Below are 17,042 nucleotides of genomic sequence, written 5' to 3'. Positions count from 1 at the left end.
TGCCTGGTGAGACCCTATTTTAGAAAAACCACACTCAAAATAAAACAAAGATAATTGTACGAAAAACTGAAAGTCCCAAAAGGTGGGGGAATATTGGCATATATTATTACTCTAACATTGTTATAACCAAAATACATACTTAAATAAGTTTTGGAAGAAAAGTTTATTTTACCTCATATTTACACAGGGTACATTCCACTATGGGTGTGTGTGTGTGTGTGTGCCCCACCAAAAGCAACTTGGAGAGGAAAGGACTTATTTAATCTTATAGGCAAGTCAGTCTAGGAACTCAAGGCAGGAACCTGGAGGCAGGAGCTGAAGCAGAGACTTTACTGGCTGCTGACTGGCTTGTTCTCATGGCTGCTCAGCTTGCTTGCTTACACATCCCAGGGTCACTTGCCCAGGAGTAGCGCCTCCCACAGTAAGCTGAGCCCTCCCACATAATTCATTCAGCAAGAAAATGACCCCAGACTTGCCTGTCGGTCATTCTAATGGAGTCAACTTCTCAATTAAGACAACTAAGAGTCCCTCTTCCCAGATGACTCTAGTTTGTATCAAGTTGACAAAAACTAACCAGCACAATGTAGTAGAAAACATGGCCCCAGGAGAACGTGGGGAAGTTTCAGTTTACAGTACTCTGATCAGTTAATTTCTTCATTTCTGTGATGTACTTGATCATAAATGTGTTGCATGCTATGTTAACGCACAGTGGGAGCGACACACTTTACATCTGTGTGCTGTCTTTTGGCACATCCTTTCCCAGCTCTCTGTGGGAGTGTATGTGTACTTCTTTCTCTCTTGATAACATAGTTCATTACAGTTTTGCCTCCTAGTCCTAATTTTATGGCATAGGAAATCAAGTGGAAATGGTTTGAAAACTTCTCCATTGTTTCTGAGAATGGAGAAAATGAGAACCCACTTCACATCTATTAGGCTGGAACAGGAGATAAAAAAACATGGGTCTACTCATGAGGGCTTGTGACACTAACCTATGGTGTAAGGACTGATGATGCACCCTGTGGGATTGGAAACATGGAGTATCTGCTGATGTGGTACAGCTGGATGCTGCTGGGAAGAGAGGGGGATAGCTTGTTCATTAGAACAAGCCTTAAAACAGGATGGCGTGGTGTGCTCTCGATACTTTCCGCAGCATTTTGGCCTGTTTTTTCTGTTGTCAGCTTATGGCAGAAGAGCATTTTTACTGAGAGACTGAGCTTGTTCGTTCAGTTGTTAACTGTTCTTTTGCAGAAAGTACAGCTTCCTGGTGCTACTGCCCTCATTGCAGCCACCAAGCCCTTCTGTTATCCTCCTCCTTGTAGGATGTTGAGCAGGTTAATAATTCATGAAGCCTCCAACAGACTGAATGCTCTTCTCACCTGTCCTAAGCTTCTTCAAAATGGATCTTTTCGGGGGAGTAGAACAAAGCTGGGGTGAACCACTGAGCTGTCTTGTTGGTTCTTTAAGCTGAAATAGCTAGGGAAAAAAAAATGAATGCAAGAACATCTGTCTAAATTTCTTTACATTGTCATTCTCTAATTTCAAAGATTCCAAATCTTTTCATGCTGAACTAATATTTATAGAATTCTACTAAAAAAAAAAAACACACAGAATGTGGGATTAATTTTTTCTACCCAATCAAAAGTAAGTAAAAACAGATTGTAGAACTGGATGTGATGATCGTTCAGCCTGTGCCCTCTTAGTGACTAGATTTGAAGAGTGAGTGCTGTGTGCAGATCAAGGGCTGTGCTCTGAAGTGCAGACAGGTCATGCTTTGAGTGCCTCTCCCCATGTGATCATGTGCTTAGGGCAGAGCAGGGAAGGAGGGGTCTCTGACCATCCATCAGGCCTTGCTTTCCTTCACATTGTATTTCTTTGGTAATGTGTTTTGGTGAAAGTCAAGATAATAGCCATTTTTTCCAGAGTAATTAATGTATAGAATTGGATGATGTGTCCTGGAAGTGCCTGTACTCAAATAGTATTTCCTGTGTAGAAATACTATTTGCCTGAGTGTAGAAACCTCACTGCCTTTGGTGAGCAGCTCTGGAACTGCTGTGAATTCTTTGTGGTGTTAGAAACGTTATTTACTCTTAACTTTTAGAACTTGCATAGTTCTTGACTACTACATGGGTGGGCAGGGGTCTTCCTCTCACAGCTGTGTACTCAGACTAAGAACCTGCTTGTACTAGAGGAGTGTACCAAGCTAACCCCTGCCATCCATGTGTGCTTTCCAAGTAGGTAAAAGCTCTGTAAGAAGTCATTTTGCTTTCTGTTTGAGAATAAGTTAACTTGGGTGGGGATGTAGCTTACTGACAGAGCTTGGCTGACACAAGTTACTGCCCAAGATCCTTCTCAGCATCATAAAAGATAAATGAATAAAATAAAACTATTAACTTCAGCATTCTAGATGGTTCTCCAGATTACCATATAAAACTTTTAAACAGTATTGAAATGCAGGGTTAAGAAGTTAATATTTTTTAAATGCATGTAATGTAATCCTAATTTCAGGAACATCTTTTTAAAAGTCTCTCATTTGGTAATTTGTATTCGTGTCTTGTGTTGGGGCAGGGAAGTAGGAGAGACTTTGGGAGTGAGTGAGGAAGCGTCTTATTGTGGAAACTGTCATAGGAAGGAAGTGCAGCTATCGTTAGATAATAAAACCACAGAAGAGACTGTTTAAACTAGAATAAAGCCTTGTATGTCTTCTTGTCTAAAATGCCTTCAGTTTCTAAACAAAGTTGTACAAGCACAGTTAAATATGTTTAGTAAGTCCAGATGAGATGAGAAGTAAATTAGAAGAGCATTACATTCAGGAACCTTTATTAAGTACCTTTAGAAACAAGAGCTTCAGGAGATACTTAGGATGGAGCTGGAACTTGGTATAGATAGAAGTACTGTGGGAAAGGAGGAGGAGGGTACCCGAACCCCAGTAAGCCCCAGTAGTGGTGCAAAGAGACACTCAGAAATATAAGGAACATGTTTTTGAGAACATAGAGCAGTATAGATGAGCCCAAGACAATGGGCTGAGTGAAAGAAGCCATATAAGATTCTGTTGATGTGGCATTTATGAAACAGTAGAATTATAGGTTTGCGAATAGATCAGTGCTTGGGGAAGATTATAGAAGATCAACACAAGGAGTCTTGTGGTGTACAATGGAGTATCTGGACCTAGGCCACACAGACTGAGAGCTGGTAAACCTGCCCAGAGCTGCCAGTGTGCACACCCACACACCAAATCCATGCACAGTGGATATCTGAACAAGCTGTGTTGTGCTGTCGGGTTCTTGGCTTTGATATCACCATAATTATGTGAAACCTGAGATTGGGAAAGAGGCCCAGGGTCTACATATTTCTATCTATGGCATTAAACACTTAATTCAGTCTGTGAGAATGTTCAACATTGACTTTGCCAGAGTCCACACTACCCAAGATATATATTTTTTGCCAACATGCTATGAATCTGAAATTATTTCAGAATGAAAAACTTTAAAAGCTGAATGTTGCAGGTTCATGCAGTCAACTGAATAGAAAGTGAAGTTGGTACATCCCAAAGATCTAAAGAAGTCTAGGAGGCTTCACCCCATGCCTTGGGCTTCTCTTCCTATTTGTGTTGTTTGTTGTCCAGACATTGTCCACTATATAAAATATTGTCTCCTCATTTTGGAACTACTAAGTAAGTACAGAGCATGGAAACATAGCAGCTCTTGCCTTTAATGATCCTGTAATCTGACAGCTATTTGTTTGTTGAGCTTTGTAATCCAAAAGACAGTTTTGGAAGGATTGGTGTATAAAAACATTACAGGTTTCACACTTCTCCATGATTCTGTTACATGTATTACAGTTTTCTGAAGTTTTTGTTTTCTGACACAATATGAATACATTAAGTTGTAGGTAAATTGCAGATTTTTAAAAAGTAATTCTTAGTCTTAATTATCTTGAATGAAAAATTACTAAAACTTTTTCAACTCATGTTTAATTCAGTGTTTATTACTTTTCTTTTTACAGTCTAGATTATGGTGTTCCCATCTCCTGGCAGCAGCTTTGGGGTTGTCTGTTGTTAGCACTTCGGTCCTTTGTCCCAGAGGTTGTTAAAGGTGCCGAATGGCAGAGTGGAGGAGGCTGCTCCTGAGATTAGCACGGTGGCTTAACTTTTGTAAATTTCACCTACCTACGTCTGTTCCTTTTGTACCCTAAGTATGAATTGATTGTGGCATCTTAAATGGTAATGGAATCTCTTTGTGTTCTGAGTAACTGTCCATTTGAAATGGATAATGGACAGCTAAAGTGTCTGAAGCTAAGACTGGGTAGCAGAGTTAGGGGACCACTTCAGACTTCTGGTGGAAAAACTATTGTGTCTTTTTCTGAGTTTTTTGGGGTTTTTTTCTGTTTTTCTTTTTGATCTTGGTACCATTTTTTGAAATCCAGTTTGGTGTGGCCTACTTGGGTAGGCCACATGTACCTCAGGTAGTAATGAGTGCAGCCTAACACACAACTTACTCAGACCCTTGTAAGCTTTGGGACGGTATTTTTGGGAGGAGTAATCTGATTGCATGGTTGTCAGAGTTGAGTTTTATAGGTGACAGCATCATGTCACAGTGTCTGAAGATTGGACGTAGTTGCAGGTTAGAGTCTTAGTGCTTACTTTGCTTCCCCAGAATAGCAGGTAACTGAAACAGGAGCCAGGGCCACTTTTCCTCCAGGAAGTTCTGTGACCTAGAACTAATGTGTTTTAGGGTTGAATTACACTAATGCACTTGGCGGTTGTCAGGCATTTAACAGCTACATTGACTGTTGAAGCAAACAGATAGGCGTCCTCTTCCTGTGTATCAGTCTGAGCGAGATGCTCTTTAACTCGTTTTTCTCTTATGTTCCCTGTCATCTTCTCTGATCTGTGTTGCGTCTTGACACAGCCCCATGGAGGAAGTCAGGGACCACACAGGGCAAGGACACAGTTGATAGTGCTTCCTGGCAGCTCAGCAATTGTGATTTCTTCTTTTTAAAGTCATTTTAAGTTCCATAACCCAAACTCTCCTCACCCCACCCCTGGAGGGGTTGAGGCATGGTTGGGTATTTTCTGAACGTAAAGAATTAAGATGAGACCCCATAAGGCCTGTAATTGAGACATATTAGGTCATCACGGTAATCAGAGTGGCACCTTCACTCCTCCACAGACGGTCTTGAGTCAGCTGAAAGGCGATATTCTTTAATTAAATCCCTTTTGATAGTTTCTAAATTGCTCTTTGATTCTGAATGGCTTGTTTTGGAATTGCTTCTTTTAAACCAGTTTACCTGCGCTCTGAAGTTTGCTAATGTGTTTTAGGGTTGAATTACACTAATGCACTTGGCGGTTGTCAGGCATTTAACAGCTACATTGTGTTGAAGCAAACAGATAGGTGTCCTCTTCCTGTAGGCTTTTCCTGAGGACACAGCTCTTTGCAGATGCATTGAGGGCACTGAAAAGTGATGAATTCTGAAGTCTGTGTAGGGCTGAGAAAGTGATTTTAGTGCTGTGCTTGATTTGGTTCTTGGTAGTATGTATCTGTCTGTGTCTGAGGTAGGGAGACAGGAGAAGAGAGGAAAGGAGGAAAAAAGGAATATTTCATGTAGCCTGGGAATTCCTATCCATCTACCTCCGCCTTCCAAGTGCTTCCACCATACCTGACTGCCTTCCCTTTCTGAGAGTCTGTTATTGACATCATGTTGTCAATTACTGGCCAGTGCGGCATTGCTGGTGGTTAATATGCCACCCCTGAACCCAAACAGAAACCTTAGGAAATGGGTGCTTTTACCTCTCTTGTGGAGAGGATAAAGTGGCAGCTTGAAGAGGTTAAACGCATTAGATTTCTACCTGGAGTTCTGTGAAAAACCAAAGGATTTCACCCAGGTAGAGTGGGTGAAAGGCTGGAGGGAAGCCAGGGAGTGTGCAGGGCAGTGGATGAGACAGTGTTGAAGGGCAGCCAGGGACAGTAAGGACTTGGAAGTGTTCTACCCAGAGGATGGGCATCCCGACTGTGGACACATTTCTCTTCGCCTGTCATCCACTGCTGCTCCTCACATGTGCACGACCTCCAGGGCTGTGCTTACATGTGGCTTGCCCAGGATACAGAGGGAACAGAGGCATGCAGGCATGGACTATAGGCAGATAATGGAATTGTACAAACCCCTCTGCACAGTTGCTGTGACAGCAGAGTCACCCAGAGGAGTGTGACAGAAACCCAGCAGTATTTGCTAATGGGCTAGGATCCACCTTGGGAAGATAACACCTGCATCTGTAATGAGCCCATTTTTCTGTGAACACAGGCATGGCAGGAGGGTGACTGGAAATAGAAAAAAAACACATGAACAAGTAGTACTGAGTGTAAGGTCACATGCAATATCCAGCTGTGTGCAGCTGGAGGTGACTTTCCTGTCTCTGTTGTCATAGCTAACATTTATTTGTACTCCTGGCATTAGAGTACACAAAAGCCCAGATATTCTAACTACTAGACTTTATATATTTTGTGTGATATCAAAAATAAACTCCATTACAGGTTTTAAGGTCTATCATTTCTGGAGGGAGGCTGGTGCTATGTTGAGGAGTTATGTTGACAGGAATTGGGGCAGTACTGGGGACAAGGGCAGGCCTCAGAGCCATTGTGCCATGTTGTTTGTTCTGTTTAAAACCATTTAATTACATCACAATATCCCAGATGGAACTAGACCTTGTTAGGGGTCTCCAGCTCACCCCACAACAGTATTTTCCTCTAACTCAGCTAAGCAATGTCACACAGCCAGTGGTCTCAAACATCTGTCTTTAGAAAAAAAATTAGTATGTGGTGTCCAGCTTCCCCAGACAGCCAGATTCATGCAGGAGCCGGGGTCCTTAGATGGCTTGTCTGCTGTGAGACATAACACCACTTACTGTCCTTGCATGGGCACTGGGAGTGTTTAATGTTATTGCATAGACTTGTCAGTATAGGGGTAATAGTTCTGTATCCATTTTCAGATAGGATACTAACTTACTAGCCAGGTTACATGACTAATAAATCACAAAGCCAAAAGTAGACACTTTGTATAACACCTAATGGCTATATGGTTCTTAAAGAATATTTATTATTTTAATTATGTATTTACGAGACCAGCCTGGTCTACAAGAGCTAGTTCCAGGACAGGCTCCAAAACCACAGAGAAACCCTGTCTCGAAAAAACAACAACAACAAAAAATTATGTATTTGTTGTCTCTGTGCATCTGAGTTCCAGTGCCCACAGAGGCCAGAGGTACCAGATCCTGCAACAAGAGTTACAGAAAGCTATGATGTGCTGGGAATTAAACTCTGGTCCACTGGAAGAGGTGGATATTCTCTTAACTGCTAAGCCATTTCTCAAGTCTGGCTACATGTTTCTTCCCCAATTTTCTTACTGTGTAGAGTACATTTAAAACTTCCTCTCCTGAGGCAGTCTCACTGAACCTGAAGTTTGACTTAAAGAATCAAAGCTAGGCTGGCTGTCACTGCGTCCCGGATCCTGCCCTTCTCCACCCTTAGTAGTGCTGGAGTTAGAGGAATGCACCACTGTGCCCAGCTTATTACGTGGGTGTTAGGGATCCAGCCTCAGGTCCTCGTGCTTCCATAAGCCCTTTATCCATTGGGCTGCCTCTCCTTCCTTCATAGCCCTATTGTTTTAAAAATTGAAACGCTGTGCCCTTAAGCACTCCTCCCCATCAGCCTTCATCCCACCCTGTCTGTGACGTGGTCTCTCCAGGTACTTTAGTGTCATCACACAGTAATTTGTCTTCTTGGGACTTGCTTATTCACTTAATGTTCTCATGGTCCATCGTGCCGGAGCACATGTCCAGATTTCCTCTTTTTTTTTTTTTTTTTTTTCAGGCTGAATGACACTCACTATTTGTGTTCTTAGTGTATTTGTTGAGGGTTTCCTGTTTCAGGCACTGAGCTGGCTGAGAAGATATTAAAAAGAATGAAATATGGATACAGTTGTCCAGGAACTCAAATTTTTACTTGCGTTTTTATATTTATAAATCAGCCTCCAAAGACTGAGCTTAGACAGCCAGGCGGTGGTGGCACCTGCCTTTAATCCCAGCTAGGGAGGCAGGAGGATCTCTGTGAGTTCAAGGGCAGCCTGGTCTACAGAGCTAGTTCTAAGTCAGGCTCCAAAGCTACACAGAAAAACCCTGTCTTGGGGAAGAAAAAAAAGAGATGAAGCACAGGCTGGAGAGGTGGCTTGTGTTTTAAGAGCACTTGCTATTCCTTCAGAGAATGGGATTTCAGTTCTAACACTCACCTCCGTTGGCTTAAAACTGCCTATTCATCTAACTCCCAGGGTTGCATACAGACACATAAATAATTATTAGGGAAGAAAAGGCAAATGATTTAGTAGAAATCTCAGGATGGAACACAGGCTTCTCATTACGCTAGTCATCTGAGGAGTTAGTACTGACTGATCAGCAGCTCCCTGCTCTAGAAGAGCAGGCAGTATCGTGGAGACCTTGCAGCAGAAAGGGCACACAGGAGCAGTTACCTAGTAATGGGCAGCAGCACAGCAGATGGGGCCTTCCTTCGGTGGCAGAGTCTGCTGTCTCCCGCGTAGTCCTTCTGGAGATCTCACCCCACCCTCTGCTTCCTCAGCTGAACTAGATGCCGAGCACACTCAGAAGGTCTTGGAGATGGAGCACACCCAGCAACTGAAGCTGAAGGAGCGGCAGAAGTTCTTTGAGGAAGCCTTCCAGCAGGACATGGAACAGTACTTGACCACAGGCTACCTGCAGATCGCAGACAGGCGAGGTGAGCTGGGGCAGTTCCAGGCTGCCTGCAGGGTGGGCTCTGGGGTATAGTCTTTGGTGGTTAGAACCCCCAAATCAAAGTAAATATCATGGACATGCCTGAGGGGTCATTATTTTGCCTCTTCCTTTAGTTCTAGGTTCCAGTTGAAAAATTAAAAAATAACTTCAAAAATTATGCTCATACAGAATTTCGAAAAATAATATTATGGTGTTCAGGGTCTACCCAGGGCTTATACATGCTAGGCAAGTGCTTGACTAAGGGGGGGGGGACCAAAACAGAAAGAAATTACCTATGATTATAGTGTGGCCCTTTCCAGTCTACTGAGTCTATTATTTATGTCTCTGGTATCAGACTCAACATCTTTGTAGCTGACTTCTGAAGTGTCAGCAGAGGACTGGTGGTAGAGTGAGTGCTTCACATGCCTGAGGCTCCTCAGGTTGAAAAAGTAGATGAGGTATTTTAGAGATGGATGCTGTCAGAACATACCCAGTACAGGGTCATTCTTCAGGATTTGGTTCCAGGACCCCTCTGTGGAGAACAAAATCCCTAGATGCACAGATCCCTTATATAAAATGGCACACTGCATGTAACCTGTGGAGTCCCTACGCACTAGAAAGCATCCTCATGTTACTTAGATTGTCTCCAGTATAAGTGCCGTGTTCATAGTTGGCCTGTACTGTTTAGAGAACACTGCGTAGAAAACAATCTCAGCACATATTTAATACAGACACAGCTGTCACAGGCCTGACTTCCTTCTCCGCCCGCAGCTGTAGAGTGCTTGGAGATGGAGGCCACCTGCAGTCTAGGAACTTCCCTAGTGGAGTCTTGGTGAGGGATCGTGTCCAGATTCATAAGTTAACACCTTGGGTGAAGTGACGACACCGGATGGGCTCATTCTTGTCTCTCTTGAGGAACTGCCTCCCTGTGGAGGCAAAGCTGGGCTGGACAGGGCAGCTCCTGTTTCCCTCTGGAGGTGCTGTGCAGTCTGTCCAGCAACAGATAGGCAAGTTGGAGCTTCGCTGTCCTGGGTGTGCCGTCACCTCCTGTAACCCTCCTCTCCTTGTCTCTGCTCTCCTTTCCTGCTTTTCTCGCTTTCCCAGTCCTGCTCTTCCTCACTTACCTGCCACAGCTTCTTTGTTCCTCCTCATTCCATTGGGTGTCCACACCCAGAGAGGCTCAGAGATTAAGGGCAGTGATGCAGAGAAGCTGCTGCCGCAGGGTGAGAAAGGATCAGCATGGGCTTGAGGTGTACCGTTTTCTCCAGAGCCTGTGTCCTGCCCTTTTAACACACTGATCTAGAAGGTAAGGACTTTTCCCTCAGAACACTGTGTGCTAACTCAATGCTGGAGCTGTCTGTACAGTGGCCACTGTGGCAGCTGTGGGACAGAAGTGGAAGCTTTGTGCCAGGGATTTGCCGTAACGGAGAGCAGCGGTTTTTAGCCTTCCTAATGCTGTGGCCCTTTAATCTAGTTTCTCATGCTGTGGTGACCCCAACCATAAAATTATTTCATTGCTGCTTCATGGCTGTGATGTGCTAGTTATGAACTGTAATGTAAGTATGTGCAACTGCCCAAAGGGGTCAGAACCCACAGGTTGAGAACCGTGGGCACAGAGGGACTTTGGACGTTCTTCACAGCTGTGATCCTAACATGCAGCATGGTTCATGTCAGGAGGTGTTTTTTTCTTGGCCTGTAGACAGCCACTGTATTCTTTCATATGGCAAGTTCGGGTAGGGAGCACTCTTATCTTCTTTTTATTTATTTTTAATGAGATCAATTATTTTTGATTTTGGAAGCATACTAGGCAAATGCTCAGAGCTACATCTCTAGTCCTTAGTGTATCTTGTAAAGTTACTAATCTTGCTTGGGTACCAGTGTTTGTGACTTCCTGTAACCTTAATTACCTGAATTCCCATCTCAGAGTACTCATATTGGAGGGTAGCTTTTCAACAAATTAATCTGGGGGCTGACTTCAACCTTTTAGTCCATACAGATATACCCACCCTCGCCAAGCTGCCCGGTGTGCTGGAGGACAGGGACTTTAACAGCATTGTCAGAACTTCTATTACTGAGAAATTTAACTCTGCCCTGTTCAGTTTGGCCCGACACATCCTGAGTGTGCTGTTATAAGTCCAGAAAGGACGAAGAGGAACTGACAGTGTCCCTAAGATGCTTCTGTATTCTCAGGGAGATGTGGACACACAGCCTCATGGGATGGTGGTCAGAAGCTGATAGGTGCACAGGCACTCTTCTCTAGCTGACATGCTCTAGAGACCAGCTAGAACCAGGTATTGCTACAGCCTGAGGCTCATAGAGCCTACAACCTGGCCAGGGAAAGGTCCTTGTTATGCACAGCAGAATTTAGTGGGTTAATTATTTTGGTTTTGAGTGTCTCAAGAATAATTTTCTTCAAACTGCCAGAACATGTTTGGATATGTTTCATAATTAAAAGAAGACAAAACCAGGCAGATATTGTCAATATGTATATCTTTCAAGCAAGCGAGAAGAAAATTGCCTTAGCTAGAGTGGAAGGGCCCTCTGATCAAGTAGTCTGGTGCCTTGGCTATTGAAAACTGCTTCAGACTTCCTACCGAGACAAGTACCCTACTTCAGGAAGGTTCTTTACCTCTAAAAGTCGAGTTAAGTGAAGCTTAAGTTAAAACATCAGTCAACATAAAAAAAAATGTCCTTAGTGGGTGTTGCACTTTGAACTCATTCCATAAGATCAGAAATAGCAGTCTGAGCTTTTCTTCATCTCAAAAGTTTTAGTTAAAGTCATGGAACTTTATGTCCAGAAATGTGTCTGGAGAGAGTGCAATCCCAGTTGTGACCTCAAGAGCCATAGTGAGGTTGGAAGCCTGTGGTGCACAGAAAAAAGGAGTGTGGGACTGACCACTACAGACCCACAGCTCGCTGTGTTTTAGGGCCTGATGGACCTTTAGTGCACATGTGTGCAATACACAAAAGTGTAGAGACAGAGGACCTAGCTCAGTGATAAGTACCTAGCATGTATGAGGCCCTAGTTTCAAACTGCAGCACCATTTAAAATAAAAAACAGAACAAGCTGGGTGGTGGTGACGCACGCCTTTAATCCCAGCACTCGGGAGGCAGAGGCAGGCGGATCTCTGTGAGTTCGAGACCAGCCTGGTCTACAGAGCTAGTTCCAGGACAGGCTCCAAAGCCACAGAGAAACCCTGTCTCGAAAAACCAAAAAAAAAAAAAAAAAAAAAAAAAAAAAAAAAAAAAAAAAAAGACCCCAGTGAATAAGATGGAACTACCCACTGTAGTGATTTGAATAGAAATGGCCCCCATAGGCCTATACAGAATAGCACTTGGTAGAGTAGGTGTGGCTTTTTTGGAGGTGGTGTCATTCAAGAGGCAGGCTTTGAGGTCTCAGAAGGTCAAGCCTAACCAGTGTGGCACTTCACTTCCTGCTGCCTGTGGATCCAGGTGTAGAACTCTCAGGTACTTCTCCAGCACTGTATGCCCCCATACTTCCCACATGACTGTCTTAGTAAAGGTTTTATTGCTGTAAAGGACAAAAGGCAGTCACATTCTTTGCCAGAATATCACAAGAACAGTCTCTAGGCCATATAGTAACATTCTCCTCTGAAACTTCTTGAGCCAGTTCCCCACAGTTCAAATCATCCTCAGCACCACTGTCTTCCTTGATCCTACAAGGATGGCCCATTAAGCAGCAATTGAAGCATTCCACTGCTTTTCTAACTCCTAACCCAAAGTCCCAAACCCATGGTCAGGCCTGTCACAGCCATCTGGTACCAACTTCTGTCTTAGTTAGGGTTTCTATTGCTGTGAAGAGACACCATTGTAACTGGGGGTTTCTCTCCCACCCACCACTCTGAGGCTTAATATTATTTACAAACTGTTTGGCCTACTAGCTTAGGTTTATTATTAACTAGCTCTTACTGTTGGAGGAGGGCTGCTTGTTTGTTCTGGCTGCCCAGAACCAAAATAACCACACAGAAACTATATTAATTAAAACACTGCTTGATTCATTAGCTCTAGCTTCTTCTTGGCTAACTCCTACATCTTAATTTAAACCATTTCTATTAATCTGTGCATCACCACAAGGTCTACCAGCAGTTTCAGCACATCTACCTCCGGCCGCTGATCCATGGCATCTCTCTGACTCCACCCTTCTTCCTCCCAGCATTCAGCCTAGCTTTCCCTGCCTACCTAAGTTCTTCCTTACTATAGGTCCAAAGCAGTTTCTTTATTCATTAATAGCAATCACAACACACAGAGGGGACTCCCACATCACCTCCCCTTTTCTGTTTAAATAGGAAGGTTATAACTTTAACATAGTAAAATTACATATAACAGATATTAAGCAAGAATTACAGTTACAATATTTATATATACTTTATGTTTTATCATAACTAAGGAAAACTATAACTATAAATTCTTCAACTCCATCAAAGATTCCAGAAGGATGTAATATTACTTAAGTAAACAGAAAATGCATTATCAGCAGCTTTCAAAACTCTAGAATTGACAGAGACATCTTGTTGCCTGGACAGTCACCCAAAATTCTTCTTACCATTGGGGCATCCATCTTCAGCCTACAGGACATAGTATCAAACAGACTTTTCCACAAAGCAGGAAATTTTAAAGACAGTTTTCCCTATATTGGCAGTTTGTCAGTCATTTTCTTCTGTGTTCTACAGAATGTCTAGCAGACTCTTTCATGAAGCAGGAACCCAGAAGGACCATCTCATCTTTACATAAGTTTAGCAGTCATTTTTCTGTGGGTCCTGCATGTCCAGTCAAGTAGTCCAAGTAAGAACACTTTCATGCCCAAATGGCTAAGGAGCCTCTTCGATGCCCATCTTCCTCAGGAAGTAGCTTGGTACTGCCAGAAGCAGACATGTCTCATTGTTATGAAAAGTCCTAAGTTATTAAGACATTTTAAATGCCATATTCTGAAGGTCTCTGAAAGACTTGAAAAATACCTAACTGAAATATATCTCTATACATCTAGAAAATCTAACTAACATGACTATAATCTTGAGTATTATAGATGACTATTAACCTATATTTCTTAATTATGTTATGTTTTTAAATGAACAACCCAAACACAATACCTTAATCAAGGACAGAAATATACATATACAGTATAACAAAATTTACCTTAAGTTTGTACAAATAAACCAATATCCATACCAAAGCAAATTATTCATCTCTATAACATATCCCCCTTTAAATGTAAACAAACATTTATAGAAATATTTGGGAATATGGGCATAGCTATTTCTCTCTAAACTGCTTCCTGCTGTTTGTGGGCGCTATTAATCAGGTCTTTCATGGTGTATCCTGTGTGCTAGGTTCATCTCAGTCAGCAATTGGGTGAAGTAATTTTTTTGAGTGATGTTTCAGAGTGTCTTGTTCCATCAAACTACACCAGTCTGGAAGCAATCCATAGGTTCTCATCATCTGTGGAAACAAGAGAAGAACTCCTTTTCCAAAGCAACATATCCTTAGATCCAAATTTGAAAGTCATGATAGCTTTATAATATACATGCTGGTTTAGCTTCACAGCCCATACAATGAAATGTCTTTCTGTACTTAGCTCATTCAGAGTAAAAAATTTAAAGATAACAATATAATATACATAATCCAGACTCTCTGTGAATTTTCCTTTTTTTTTTTTTTTGTGGCTTTTCTATTAGTTTATATTTTACCACGAGGCTTGTGGCTTGTTATCTCACACATCTTGCTTCTCTGGTGGCTGCTGGCATCTCCCTACTCCACCCTTTTTCTCCCTGTATTTCTGTTTGGATTTCCCACCTGGCTCTATTCAGCCTGGCTATTGGCCAAATCAGCTTCTTTAATATATGGTAATAAGACATATTCACAGCATACAGAAGAATCGGGGCATTCCACATCACACCATGACTGCGGTAACTCTTATAAAGGAAAACATTTCATTGGGGCTGGCTTATAGTTTCAGAGGTTCAGCCAATTATCTTCATGGCAGGAATCATGGTGACAGACATAGTACTGGAGGAGATGAGGGTTCTAGGTATGGATCTGCAGGCAGCAGCAGGAGGTTATATGCACACTGGGCATATCTTGAGCATTTGAGACTTCAGAGCCTACACCCATGGTGACACACATCCTTCAACACGATCACACCCACTTCAATAAGGCCACACCTCCTAATAGTGTCACTCCCTATGACAATAATCGACTAAGCCTCTGAACTATAAGCCAGCCCCAATTAAATCTTTTCCTTTATTCGAGTCATGGTGTCTTTTTCATAGCAATAGAACCATAACTGAAAGTTTAACTAACTTCTCTGGAAACAGTCTAACTGACCATTAAGATTAACCTTCACAGACATCCTCATGTCTCTGTGCACATTTTTAAAAGTAAAGAGCTAGGTCCTGGGTTTCTGACAGGGCTGCATTATAAACAAATTCCCATGGACACAGTAGCTCAAGGTTGCAGTTGAGGAACTCACTTTGAAAATTGCTTCTCTTCATGTGACATGCTTCTTTTAGGTTTACTAGAGTTGGTCAGTTACTTGTCAGCATTGTTATTCCAGCTGACAAGCTCCCCAACTTATGTGTTCCCCCTTCATCCTTAATCAATATGAAGTGACATATTTGGGTTTTACTTTCTTCAGTTGCTCATTTATTCATTAAAGTTTTTTATTATAGTATATTTTGAGCATACTCTTTTTCCCTCCCAGGTCCACCCACTTCTCTCCTACCACACTTCATTATACTCATGGCCACATAGGCATGTCATTATACTATAATGCAAAACTCATTCATTCCAACTTAAAAGTCCCCTTAGGCTTTCAGTCCCTCTCTCAGTCTCAGTGCTGTTTAAAAGTCCAAAGTCTCTTCTGAGAGCCATAGCAATCTGAAAACTGTAACCCCTGTAAAATCGAAAAGTAGATTGCATACTTCAGCATACAGTGACACAGAATATACATTACCATTCCAAAAAAGAAGCACAACCAGGAAATACTAGATAAACAAGACAAAATCAGCAGGGCAAATCAAATTCTGTATTCCCATGTCTGATGTTAAAGTGCTTTTCGGAATTCCCCTTGTAGCTTTGTTGACTGGAAATCACTTCTTTCTCTTGGGCTGGTCACTACACTGTTAGCAGCTGTCCTTGGTATTCCATGCCTGCTAGTGCCAACATTTGTGGTCTCCAAGGCAACCCAGGCTTCACTGTGACAGCTTCATTACAGTGTGACCTCATTGGGCCTTCATGCAGGGATTCCTCTGACATAAGCCTGGCCTCAGTGACTTTTCTTTACGATTGGAGGAAGATTCGACAACCCCTTTCCTTTATCCTTACTGATTCTAAAGCCAGAACTACATAGCTGAAGCTGCCACGTTCTTTTTGATTTGCTAAGGCTGGAACCTGGCCCCCTCCTTGACTCGCATAAGTTTTCAGTTATTGATGGTTTCCTGTGCAGCTTAAACATTCCCTTGCATTCCTTTTCATAGACTGGAAGCTTAGCGTGGTGGAGTCCTGCCTTGAGGTCCACTCTCTTTACTCCAGTTAGCATCTGGCTTTTCTTTTACTTTTTATCTCTTTGAGCACTGGACTTCACTCCAACATCATATTCCTGGTGTTGCTTTTCTCTTCAAATTGGGCAGTTTGTATCTCTTTGCCATTTGCTCTTGTTCATTGTTCATCTGTTTTCCTCATCAAAAGGCCACATTTCACTAACAGGGAGCATGGTCAGACCTGTCACAGCAACATACTACACCTGGTAGCAACTTCTTAGTCCCTGTTCTGTTCTTATGAAGAGACACCGTAACAATGGCAACTCTTGTAAAGGAAAGCATTGGGCTGGCTTCAGTTCCAGAGGTTATTCCACTGTCATCATGGTGGGAAGCATGGTTGCACACAGCAGGCCCTGAAGCAGTAGCTGAGAACCACATCCTGATCCATAGGTACAGAGAAACCTCAGTGCCACACTTCCTGATCCTTCCAAGCAGCTCACCAGCTCAGGGCTGAGCATGCAAATATATGAGCCTATGGGGTCCAACCTCGTTCAACCCATACCACCACCCAACTTCATGTTTCTCTCCCCACATTTCCCCCACCCTTGGATTTAAAAAAAAAAAGTCACACAAAACCATTAAGACAAAAAAATTCCAAAACAAGAATTGCTTGCACACACACACACACACACACACACACACACACACACACACACACGAAAATGTGAGATTCTGAAACCTCAGTGACACACCACCTTCAACAGCAGAAGGTA

General features: G+C 42.6%; 1 protein-coding gene across 1 annotated transcript in view; it reads left to right on the top strand.

Moving 5' to 3' along the window:
* Positions 1-17,042, top strand: part of Dtnbp1 (dystrobrevin binding protein 1) — a 90,091-nt gene that overhangs the window by 69,295 nt on the left and 3,754 nt on the right. The window contains exon 8 of the mRNA XM_050143921.1: positions 8,622-8,777. Coding sequence (XP_049999878.1) covers positions 8,622-8,777 — 156 coding nt within the window. The remainder of the gene's footprint in view (positions 1-8,621; positions 8,778-17,042) is intronic.

Source organism: Alexandromys fortis, unplaced genomic scaffold (assembly GCF_014885135.2).
Source record: "Alexandromys fortis isolate MF-2015 unplaced genomic scaffold, M_Fortis_MF-2015_v1.1 scaffold_1, whole genome shotgun sequence".
Lineage (NCBI taxonomy): Eukaryota > Metazoa > Chordata > Mammalia > Rodentia > Cricetidae > Alexandromys > Alexandromys fortis.
This window is presented reverse-complemented; position numbering and strand designations above follow the sequence as displayed.